The 13198-nt window shown below is 43.1% G+C and overlaps 1 protein-coding gene across 2 annotated transcripts in view; it reads left to right on the top strand.

Moving 5' to 3' along the window:
- The window catches only part of LOC120995061 (polymeric immunoglobulin receptor-like), a 150627-nt gene that overhangs the window by 80690 nt on the left and 56739 nt on the right, over positions 1-13198 (top strand). For both annotated transcript variants that reach the window (XM_040424036.1, XM_040424035.1), the window contains exon 2: positions 12849-12948. In XM_040424036.1, coding sequence (XP_040279970.1) covers positions 12894-12948 — 55 coding nt within the window. In that variant the 5' untranslated portion in view covers positions 12849-12893. The remainder of the gene's footprint in view (positions 1-12848; positions 12949-13198) is intronic.

Here is a 13198-nt window from a genome sequence, read left to right as displayed (position 1 = left end):
TATCAGGTGGTGGTGCAGTTAGCTGTGGCGTGGTGACAAAACTTTTCCACATCTCTGCCATGCTAACCCTGCCCTCAGAGGAGCTGGCCGTGACACAGCTGCGTTGGCGACCTCTTGCTCCTCCTCTGCCTTCGCCTTGGGCTTCCACTGGTTCCCCTGTGACATTTGGGAATGCTCTCAGTAGCGCATCTACCAACGTATCTTCCTATCACGCTCCAGTGTAGGAAGTAAGGTGGGCACATTGTCTTTGTACCGGGGATCCAGCAGGGTGGCAACCCAGTAGTCCGCACACGTTAAAATGTGGGCAACTCTGCTGTCGTTGCGCAGGCACTGCAGCATGTAGTCGCTCATGTGTGCCAGGCTGCCCAGAGGTATGGATAAGCTGTCCTCTGTGGGAGGCGTATCGTCATCGTCCTGTGTTTCCCCCCAGCCACGCACCAGTGATGGGCCCGAGCTGCTTTGGGTGCCACCCCGCTGTGAACATGCTTCATCCTCATCCTCCTCCACCTCCTCCTCATCCTCGTCCTCCAGTAGTGGGCCCTGTCTGGCCACATTTGTACCTGGCCTCTGGTGTTGCAAAAAACCTCCCTCTGAGTCACTTCGAAGAGACTGGCCTGAAAGTGCTAAAAATTACCCCTCTTGCTCCTCTTCCTCCTGGGCCACCTCCTCTTCCATCATCGCCCTAAGTGTTTTCTCAAGGAGACATTGAAGTGGTATTGTAACGCTGATAACGGCGTCATCGCCACTGGCCATGTTGGTGGAGTACTCGAAACAGCGCAACAGGGCACACAGGTCTCGCATGGAGGCCCAGTCATTGGTGGTGAAGTGGTGCTATTCCGCAGTGCGACTGACCCGTGCGTGCTGCAGCTGAAACTCCACTATGGCCTGCTGCTGCTCGCACAGTCTGTCCAGCATGTGCAAGGTGGAGTTCCACCTAGTAGGCACATCGCATATGAGGCGGTGAGCGGGAAGGCCGAAGTTACGCTGTAGCGCAGACAGGCGTGCAGCAGCAGGGTGTGAACGCCGGAAGCGCGAACAGACGGCCCGCACTTTATGCAGCAGCTCTGACATGTTGGGGTAGTTGCGAATGAACTTCTGCACCACCAAATTCAGCACATGCGCCAGGCAAGGGATGTGCATCAAACCAGCTAGTCCCAGAGCTGCAATGAGATTTCGCCCATTATCGCACACCACCAGGCCGGGCTTGAGGCTCACCGGCAGCAACCACTCGTCGGTCTGTTGTTCTATACCCCGCCACAACTCCTGTGCGGTGTGGGGCCTGTCCCCCAAACATATGAGTTTCAGAACGGCCTGCTGACGTTTACCCCGGGCTGTGCTGAAGTTGGTGGTGAAGGTGTGTGGCTGACTGGATGAGCAGGTGGAAGAAGAGGAGGAGGAAGCTGAGTAGGAGGAGGAGGAGACAGGAGGCAAAGAATGTTGCCCTGCGATCCTTGGCGGCGGAAGGACGTGCGCCAAAAAGCTCTCCGCCTGGGGCCCAGCCGCCACTACATTTACCTAGTGTGCAGTTAGAGAGATATAGCGTCCCTGGCCGTGCTTACTGGTCCACGTATCTGTGGTTAGGTGGACCTTGCCACAGATGGCATTGCGCAGTGCACACTTGATTTTATCGGACACTTGGTTGTGCAGGGAAGGCACGGCTCTCTTGGAGAAGTAGTGCCGGCTGGGAACAACATACTGTGGGACAGCAAGCGACATGAGCTGTTTGAAGCTGTCTGTGTCCACCAGCTAGGTGGGAATTTACGCTTTCTCTCAAATGTTTGTGAGATGGAGAGCTGAACGCTGCCGTGTGACATGGTTGAGATGCTTGGTGACGCAGGTGGTGGTGTTGGTGGTACATCCCATGTTTGCTGGGCGGCAGGTGCCAACGTTCCTCCAGAGGCGGAGGAAGAGGCCGAGGCGGCGGCAGCAGCAGAAGAGGCCGAGGCGGCAGCAGCAGAAGAGGTAGCAGGGGGAGCCTGAGTGACTTCTTTGTTTTTAAGGTGTTTACTCCACTGCAGTTCATGCTTTGCATGCAGGTGCGTGGTAATGCAGGTTGTGCTAAGGTTCAGAACGTTAATGCCTCGCTTCAGGCTCTGATGGCACAGCGTGCAAACCACTCGGGTCTTGTCGTCAGCACATTGTTTAAAGAAGTGCCATGCCAGGGAACTCTTTGAAGCTGCCTTTGGGGTGCTCGGTCCCAGATGGCGGCGGTCAGTAGCAGGCGGAGTCTCTTGGCGGCGGGTGTTCTGATTTTGCCCACTGCTCCCTCTTTGTCTTTTGCTACGCTGTTGGCTCGGTCTCACCACTGCCTCTTCCTCCGAACTGTGAAAGTCAGTGGCACGACCTTCATTCCATGTGGGGTCTAGGACCTCATCGTCCCCTGCATCGTCTTCCACCCAGTCTTGATCCCTGACCTCCTGTTCAGTCTGCACACTGCAGAAAGACGCAGCAGTTGGCACCTGTGTTTCGTCATCATCAGAGACGTGCTGAGGTGGTATTCCCATGTCCTCATCATCAGGAAACATAAGTGGTTGTGCGTTAGTGCATTCTATCTCTTCCACCCCTGGGGAAGGGCTAGGTGGATGCCCTTGGGAAACCCTGGCAGCAGAGTCTTCAAACAGCATAAGAGACTGCTGCATAACTTGAGGCTCAGACAGTTTCCCTGATATGCATGGGGGTGATGTGACAGACTGATGGGCTTGGTTTTCATGCGCCATCTGTGCGCTTTCTGCAGAAGACTGGGTGGGAGATAATGTGAACGTGTTGGATGCACTGTCGGCCACCCAATTGACTAATGCCTGTACCTGCTCAGGCCTTACCATCCTTAGAACGGCATTGGGCCCCACCAAATATGGCTGTAAATTCTGGCGGCTACTGGGACCTGAGGTAGTTGGTACACTAGGACGTGTGGCTGTGGCAGAACGGCCACGTCCTCTCCCAGCACCAGAGGGTCCACTAACACCACCACGACCATGTCCACGTCCGCGTCCCTTACTAGTTGTTTTCCTCATTGTTACCGTTCACCACAATAAGAAAAATATTATTCGGGCCAATGTATTGAATTAAAATTCAGGCCTTTTTTTACAGACACCTAACACTATCTGGCTATCTATTTAGGTACCGTATTACACTAATACAGGCACACAAGTAATGACAGATTTGGTTGAATATAAATGTGAGGCCTATTTTTTACGCGCTGTGTGACAGATATACCTTTAATCACAGAATTAGACTTGTATCTGCACTGTAGCGTGTGTGTTAAGTTTTTCAGAATGACACTATCAGCACCTTGAATCTAAGATATCCTTTTTGGGATAGATTTAAAGTAGGCCTGATATAGCAGAAACTACTAATTTTGAGAATGGCAAATTTGGGAATAGTTTTTCAACCCAGAACAAAAGCTGTGCTTTTACGGTCACTACAAATAATTTGACCAGCTAAAACAGTACAGATTTGGTTGAATATAAATGTGAGGCCTATTTTTTACGCGCTGTGTGACAGATATACCTTTAATCACAGAATTAGACTTGTATCTGCACTGTAGCGTGTGTGTTAAGTTTTTCAGAATGACACTATCAGCACCTTGAATCTAAGATATCCTTTTTGGGATAGATTTAAAGTAGGCCTGATATAGCAGAAACTACTAATTTTGAGAATGGCAAATTTGGGAATAATTTTTCAACCCAGAACAAAAACTGTGCTTTTACGGTCACTACAAATAATTTGACCAGCTAAAACAGTACAGATTTGGTTGAATATAAATGTGAGGTCTATTTTGTACGCGCTGTGTGACAGATATACCTTTAATCACAGAATTAGACTTGTATCTGCACTGTAGCGTGTGTGTTAAGTTTTTCAGAATGACACTATCAGCACCTTGAATCTAAGATATCCTTTTTGGGATAGATTTAAAGTAGGCCTGATATAGCAGAAACTACTAATTTTGAGAATGGCAAATTTGGGAATAGTTTTTCAACCCAGAACAAAAACTGTGCTTTTACGGTCACTAAATATAACTTGACCAGCTAAAACTGTACTGATTTGGAGGAATAGAAATGTCAGGCCTATTTTTTAGGCGCTGGGTGACAGGCTCAGCCTGCACCTAATGTAGTATATGGCCAAAAAATAACCACACTATTGATGGTTAAATGCACTTGATGAAAGCTTGACCCTGATGTAGGATATAGCAAAAAATAACCACACTATTGATGGTTAAATGCACTTGGGTGACACAGGCTCAGCCTGCACCTGATGTAGTATATGGCCAAAAAATAACCACAGTGTTGATGGTTAAGTGCACTTGGGAGACACAGGCTCAGCCTGCAGCTGATGTAGGATATAGCAAAAAATAACCACACTATTGATGGTTAAATGCACTTGGTGGTAGCTTGTGCGGGCGCACCACAAGTCACAAAATGGCCGCCGATCACCCCAGAAAAAAGTGATATAAAAACGCTCTGGGCAGCCTAAAAAAAGTGAGCAATTCAATATCAGCACTTCAATGATCCACAGCTGGAGATCGATCACTGAATTAAGTCTTTTGGAGGAGTTAATCTGCCTAATCTCGCCCTAACGTCGCAGCAGCAACCTCTCCCTATGCTTGAATCAGCAGAGTGACGTGCAGCGCTACGTGACCCATGCTTATACAGAGGCTGGGTCACATGCTGCACTGGCCAATCACAGCCATGCCAATAGTAGGCAAGGCTGTGATGGCCTCTTGGGGCAAGTAGTATGATGCTTGTTGATTGGCTGCTTTGCAGCCTTTCAAAAAGCGCCAAGAAAGCGCCGAACACCGAACCCGAACCCGGACTTTTACGAAAATTCGGTACAGTTCGGGTTCGCTCATCCCTAATCATAACCAGATAGAAAATGAGATTACTTCCTTTTGGGGAAAAAATACCGCTGCAGCCAAACCCCAATTTGTTTGGGATGCGTTTAAAGCGGTTATGAGAGGGATCTTTATTAGTACAATTGCCAATGTCACTAAACGATATGCTAGTAAGGAGAAAGAATTAGTGGAAGCAGCAGTGGCTGGAATGGCTGGCTATGCCAGGTTAAAGATGGAGGAAGCGAGACAGACTATGCAGAGGACGGGTCAGGCTTTCTCTGAGTTTCTTTTGGAAAAAGCCCAACAGAGGTTGTTCTTTAGAGGACAAAAATATTTTTCTGAGGCAGGGCGTCCAGGAAAGATGTTGGCCAGGGTAATAGCTGGCCAGGACCCAAAGAAAGAGATTCGTAGCATTTGTGCCATGGACGGGACCATTATTGAAGATCAGGAGGGAATTATGGAAACATAAAGTATTTTGCTGAACTATATGAATCAGAGAGTGTTCTTCCAGATGATGTGATTGACTCGTACTTGGATTCCATTTTTCTTTCAGTTCTTACAGAGAATCAAAAAGAACATCTTGAGATGGACCTAAGCTTTCAAGAGATAGATGATGTAATTAAAGGCGGCTCAGGGAATTCCTCTCCTGGATCGGATGGACTCCCGTATGGGTTTTATCGTAAATATAGGGAGACGGTTCTTCCTTATCTGTGGAGAACACTCACTGATCCAATAGAGGAGGAATCCCTTCCAGAAACAATGACAGAGGCTGTTATTATACTGGCATTAAAGAAGGGTAAAGACCCTAAGGATTTGGGGTCATATAGACCTATTTCTCTTCTTAATACAGATGTTAAACTTTTTTCTAAGATTTTGGCCAGGAGGTTATCTACTGTTATGACATCAATTATACACCCAGACCAAACAGGTTTTATCCCTAAGAAAGGGACCCATTATAATCTACATAGTCTCTTTACTAATATACAGACGTCCGGAGGGGATACACGATCCATTTTATCTATTGACGCCTCTAAGGCTTTCGATACAGTGGAATGAAGGTTCCTGTGGATAGTGCTTCATAAGATGGGCTTTGGCCCTAGGTTTACTAATATGATAAAACTACTGTACAGATCTCCTACTGCAAGATTGAATATAAATGGTCATCTGACAAGAAGTTTTCCTCTAACTAGAGGCACTCGCCAGGGATGCCCGCTCTCTCCTCTTTTATTTGATATTTATATTGAGCCTTTGGCTGCTAGAGTTAGGCAGGACCCTAGGATCGTGGGGTTTGGGATATTGGGAATTGAAGACCGAATTTCTCTCTACGCAGATGATATTTTGTTTTATGTTCAGCAGACACAATTTACGCTGTTGAGCATTATTCAAACGATACATCAGTTTGGAGAGGTTTCTGGTCTGGATGTAAACTGGGAAAAAACTACTCTCATGCCCTTGGACAATAGGAATATGCCTTTAGATAACCCGTTATTCAAAATTGAAGCCACAATTAATACTTTAAAAATTGCTGATTCCTTTGAGTATTTAGGAATTATAATATCTCCAAGGGTGGAAGATTTTATCCCGCTCAACTTGATTCCATTGATAAACAAGCTAAGATCTAAAATAACAACTTGGCTTCGCTTACCTTTATCGAAGGCTGACAGAGTATCCGTAATTAAGATGGTGGTTCTACCCCAGTTAATATATCTCTTTAAGAACTCTCCAGTTTGGATTGGGGATAGCTTTTTAAAAATAATAGAAAGAATGATTAGGGATCTACTCTGAGGGTGAAACGCGTAAGACTTAAACTAGAATATTGGTATAAGCCCTTGGAGAGAGGAGGAGTTAATCTCCCCTGCTTCAGGGGTTATTTTTTTAAGCCGCACAGTTCAGTTTTTTTCGTGAGTGGACTGATAGCCCACTCTGTAAGTATTTAGTTAATAGATCTCCTTATGACAACTTTTTCACACTATTGGAGTCTGGTCAATTGACCAACTCCGATAGAGAATTTAAATCCGCCAGAAGCCTCTTTATGAAGTCATGGTATTCGATCAGACTCTGGTATGGAGTGAAAGGCTCAATTGGATGTACTCCGCTCTGGCATAATAAGCATTTTCAAAATTTAGCTGAATTAAATAGAGATTTATATTGGCAAAAAGGTAATATTTTGTATTTGACACAGGTAGTAGGAAATGGGGATATAGTTTCATTCACGGTATTATCACAAAGACAAAATGTACACAAACTATCATGGTTTCGGTACCTACAGTTAAGTTCGGCACTATTAAATATTAAAGAAAAAGATAGGCTTGAAATTCACGCTTTTACACAATTTAATGAATTGATAGAGAATTTGGGACAAGGGATGAAGATTTCTCAACTGTATAAATGTTTGCTTATAGTACGGTTTGGTGATATTTTGTCTCCTGGTCAGAGGGCTGGGCAAAATGATTGCTCAGTGACTCACGTGGAGGATCAGGAGAAGGTGTTTCAGGATCTTAAAGTGGTTTCACATAATTTTAATCACGTTTTGGTGCAGTTTAATATTCTACAGTACATAGATTGTATGTTACTCCGCGATGGCTTAAGAGATGTGGTATTAGGAGTCATGCCAATTGTCCTAGCTGCGAGCCTCCAGATGCGGACTATTTGCATATGTTTTGGTCATGCCCAAAGTTGAAACAATATTGGTGGTCTATTCATGATTATATCCAGAGAAAATTGAACGTGCAGATTCCTTTTATGGTTGATTTTTTGGTATTGGGGGATCTTGCCAGGGTGGCTTGTTATCAATATAAAAAAAATCTTCTGTTTAAGATAATGTTCCTGGCAAGACTCCTAATAGCAAGCTCTTGGTTTGCGCGAGAGGCTCCAAGTATTAATACATAGTTAAAATTGGTAGATACCAATAAGAGATACGAACATATCCTGTATAAGCAAAGAGATATTGAAATAAAATGGAGTAAAATCTGGAGAGACTGGAATAGATAGAGTTTCATTCGCTCTCCATCCTTCTACATCTTTCCTCGGTCGGGTTACGGAGGACTGGTGCCAAAGGAGGACACATCTGGGGGTGGGACGGGTTATATGGGGTTTGAAAATGAAGATAATATATATATACCAGTATATTTATATATATATATATATATATATATATATATATGTTTAAAAAAATAATTTGTCTGTTATTATTGGAAATTTAATAAAGAAAAAAAAAAAAAAGTTTATGACTATCACGAAGTACAAGAGAAAACAATCTCAGAATGGCTTGGATAAGTAAAAGCGTTCCAAAGCTATTACCACATAAAGTGACACATGTCAGATTTGCAATAAATGGCCTGGGCAGGAAGGTGAAAACAGGCCCGGGGTTGAAGGGGTTAAGTAACATATGTTTATAGGTGGGAAAACTGTACTCATACAGATGCATTATGAGCATAAAGGTGTTGATGAGGCTATGGTTAGGCCTCAGTGCAGGCTCTATAAAATTCACCCAACCACACCTTTATGGACCTTGCTTTATGCACTGTGGTACAATCATTCTGAAAAGGGCCTTCACCAAACATAAAAGGGCCTTTTCCAAACTGTTCCCAAAAATCTGGATGCATACAATTATCAAAAAATTCTTGCTTTGCTAATTACTGAAGCATTAAGATTTTCCTTCACCATAACATAGGAGCCTAGCCCCACCCCTGAAAAACAACCCCATAGCCTTATACTTCCTCCACCAAACTTTACAGTTGGTACAATGCAGTCAGGCAGGTTCTTCTCATAGCATTCCCCAAACCAATCCATCAGACTTACAGAGAAGTGTAATTCACCACTCCACAGAACATGTTTCCACTGCTCCAGCGTCCAGTGGTGGCATGCTTTACACCACTCCAGCCTGATGTCCGCCAATCTGTAGTTGCCAAGCTGGCCTTGTGCTTGGTGATGTAAGGCTTGCATTTAGCTGTTCAGCCATGGAAACTCAGGCCATAAAGCTCTAACCCATAAAGCACAATATTTCAAAGCATTGTTTTTTAAATCGAAGTTAACAAAGTGCAATTCAATCCGAATTTCTGGAAAAATTAGATTTGCCACAAATCCAAATTTCTTGGTGCTTGGATTGCAAAGAGGCTGTGGCGGCCATCTTGATTGAAGAAAAGGCGCCAATTCTCTTGCATGCTGACTTGTGACATCACAACATCATCACGACAGGCAGGCGCGGTGACATCATGGCCGCCCAGCGTGAGGAGGTGGTGATGTCTTCACGTCAGCATGCCCAAGAATTGGCACATTCTTCAATCAAGATGGCCGTGACAGCCTCTCCATGATTAAATGGATTCGGTGAGTATGTTTTTTAGGATAGGCTGATAACCCTGATAGGCTAAATGTGACTCTCAGATGCCACAATCATCATTGAACGTGGCATCGGACCGGTTAAATGACAGGGAGCAGCACAATCGCCATTTCTCTTCATTGCGCCCCCTTTATACAATGGAATGTGATTCGTTATTAAGTAATTTGTAATAAATTAAATTTTTTGTTGAAGTTCGGCGAAGCAGCCAAATTTAATTTTAGGAAACTCGCTCATCTCTGATGTTAATGCCAGAGGAGGTTTGGAACTCTGCAATTATTGAGTTAGCAGAGCATTGGTGACTTTTATGAGCCTCAGCACTCTGCAATCGCTTACGTGGTCTGTCACTTTGTTAGTTGCTGAGGTTCCTAAACACTTCCACTTTGCAACAATAGCATTCACAGTTAATCATGGAATATTTAGGAAGGAAGAAATTTCACAAACTGACTTGTTGCAATGGTGGCATCCTATCCCAGTACCACACTCAACCACACCACACCAGCTAGGAGCTGGACTTTATGCAGCTGTGGAAATGGGAGAAAATAAAACACCAGAATTCAGTGATTAAGAGGTATGTCCCAGTAATGTTGTCCATATAGGGTATATAAATTATATTTTTTGTTATATATTTATATTTTTATATATATATATATAGGCTCTAAGTTGTGCCATTATTGTATTATTTCTACTAGAAGTTATGAATGAATTGCTGTCATTCTGCAGTAAGGGTACAGAGGGGTGGTAACAAATTGGGGGTGTACCTGCACAGTCTGAAAATGACAGCACTGATTGGATAGAGTGAGTCTGCGCAGGTACACCCCCCCCCCCCAAACTGGTTACCACCCCTCTGTACCCTTACTGCAGACTGCTAGCAATTCATTCATAACTTCTAGTAGAAATAATAGAGGAATTGGACAACATACAGACATCAGAATAGATGCTCTAGAATTGTTATTACATGGGGAATGCATGAAGCTATTAAAACAGACATGTCAGGAGTGGTGAAAGGTCCTCTTTAAAGTTGCAATCCTACACATGAAGATCCCCACACCTTATTTTTTTTTAAATCAGGTTCCTTACTTCTTAGGCGTTTTCAGAGAAGATGGCTAGTATGCCTAATATATGGTTGAAAATAAAAATTTGTCACAGGAAATCTGGTCTGGATAAGGGGTGTTCACAGACAGGTGAAATGAATAATATTATTCATCCTGTTACAATGGTACCTGTCAATTAGATGGTTATATTAGGCAGCAAGCTAAAGTCAGTTCTTGTAATTGATGTATTGGAAGCCAGAATAATGGGCACGCCTAAGAAGTGACTATGACAAGGTCAAAAATAGGGTCAAAATGTCATCAAAATAGCAGGTCTTGGGGAGTGTTCCAGGTATGCAGTGGTTAGTATCTATCAAAAGTGGTCCAAGGAAGGACAACCAGTGAACCAGTGACAGAATCATGGTTACCCAAGGCTAACTGATGGGCATGGGGAGCGAAAGTAAGTCCATCTTGTCCAATATTGCAAAAGAGCTACTGTAGCACAGATTGCTGAACACGTTAAAAGAGTTTTCTGAGATTTTCATACTGATGACCTGTCCTCAGTAGTGTTGAGTGAACTTGTGGTTTTAAGTACAGCGTACAAGGTTTGGGTTATCTAAGAATTCTGTTATGGATTCCGCTAACACGTAACCGTACCATAAGTCTACGGTCTGTGGTAGCAGAATCCACAAAGGAATTGTTAGATAACCCGAAACTTGTACGCCGAACTCGAAACCACAAGTTCACTCAACACTAGTCTTTAGAATAAGTCATCCGTACCTGATCGGTTGGGGGCTGACACCTGGGACCCCGACCAGCTTTTTGAGAAGGCACCGGCGCTCTTGTGAACGCCATGGCCTCCCCCGTGCTCACCAAGAACAGCACCGTACACTGTATAGCGGCTGTGCTTGGTATCGCACTCATCATCATAGAAGTGAATGTGACTGAGCATAATACCAAGCACAGCCGCAATACAATAGGATTTGCTAGTATTATCAGAAGAAGCTGTAGGAGAACAAGGGGCACATATAACTTTATTTTAAGGTGACCTACCACTGTCCGCTATTATATACATATATAGAGAAGGAAAATGAGAGATGTGTGAGAAAGCATAACTGAAATGTTTTTTTGGTAATTTGACATAAAAGATTAGAATTCACAATCAGATATCTGTATTTTTATTCATTGATCATAGCCAGAAAAACATGCGAAAGGAAATTTGCTGCATAATTAATTGCATCATCTATTACCCACATCTGTGGTAAAAAAAAAAAAAAAACTAACAAAAAGAATGCAGTGTTAATAGGCAGACATTGAACAAGGAAATAAAATGTTCCAGGGAATTACCTGACAAACAAATTACTGAGAAACTGCAAGTTGTTTGCATTGTTCTATTGGCTTGGATTCTGCACCATTCTCATACTGAGCTATTCACTAATGCTGGCGATCTGGGAGTTCATATGTGGGTCACTGACTTGTGTAATTATTAACATATGACTAAATTAACTCTATTTAGCTAAATTCAATATTAATATGAAAACATTTACTTAGCCCATGACATTCACTGTTATGTCCGATGGTGTGAAATAAGAAAAACTCCAGTTTCAGACCATTTCCATTTTAAAAATACAGTAAAGTTTCTGAAACTTTGTATTCATACAGAACTGCATGTAAAACTATGAGCCTCATTTATCAAAACCGCCTAAGATTAAAACAGTCTTAGTTGCCCATAGCAACCAATCGAAGCTCAGCTTTCATCTTTTTCAGAGCCCTTTATTAAATGAAAGCTGAGCTCTGATTAGTTGCCATGGGCAACTAAGACTGTTTTACCAAAAGTTTTGATAAATGACTTTATTATTGATGGAATATGCTGACAAAAAGAGCTTAGACCCCATTCACACGACCATATTTTTGCTCTGTATCTGATCCACATTTTTTGGGGGGTAGGATGCAGGCCCATTTACTAAAATGGGTGCGCAAAAAATGCGGACAGCACACTGTGTGTCCGTTCTGTAGCCCTGCAAAAAAAGATAGAACATGTCCTATTCTTGTCCATTATAATAGATCCGCCAAAAAAAGGGGTGCAAAACGGACGTCACATGGACGCCCTCCGTATTTTTTGCGGATCTGCATTTTGCAGACTGCACAATACATACGATCGTGTCAATGCACCCTTATCATGAGTTTCAGTTTGAAAAACTGAAAAACTCATAAGTGACAAGTGAGTAACAGCAAGTAAAGCAAGTTGACTGGTACTAGTTTAAAGGGCCTGTTACAAACTGCATGGGGACAAACTATCATTAGTATTTTTGTCCTCCATACAGTTCACATATTGTCTGCAGCACATCACAATATCTACCAAGTCTCTAATGATTATTTTTAAAGAGCCAATCATCTGTTTGTCAACTGATCAGGAGGGTGTTTAGACGGGCAGATGTTTGGCCAAACGAACATTTGTACGAATGTAACCATCTTCTGCCAATGCGGTAGCGTCTTAAAAATGGTCGCTTGATAGAAAATACAGTAGACGGACAAATACTAACCTCCATGTGAAAACTTGTTTGCACGAGGATAATAAATTTTATGGAATGTCTTGTGCTAGGCCAACACCCAACTTGTCACTTACCATAAATAAATCTTGTTATTCTTGCAGATTTCATTTGAAGGAGAAGAAGGAACACATTTCTGATATTACACAATGACTTCTGGGTTGTTTTTATTTGGCCTAGCTTGTGCCTTAATCCAAAATGTTGGTAAGTCATCCAAAATAACCAAACCAAAGGAAATGTTCCAAGAAGAAATTATCAATGCATGGGCATCGTTCAACACAAAATAATACTAACTACTGAGAGCTACTTCACTAAACTTGGCTTACGTAAAGGTGGCAGTGGTACCAGAGGATTACACCATCGGGCATTTAATATCAGGATAGTAAACCTTTTGTAACAAGTGTTTTGTAGGGCAAAATGACACCTAATGATTCTGTATATGTATGTATCTTTA

The sequence above is a fragment of the Bufo bufo genome, chromosome 3 (genome assembly GCF_905171765.1).
Source record: "Bufo bufo chromosome 3, aBufBuf1.1, whole genome shotgun sequence".
Taxonomy (NCBI): Eukaryota; Metazoa; Chordata; class Amphibia; order Anura; family Bufonidae; genus Bufo; species Bufo bufo.
This window is presented reverse-complemented; position numbering and strand designations above follow the sequence as displayed.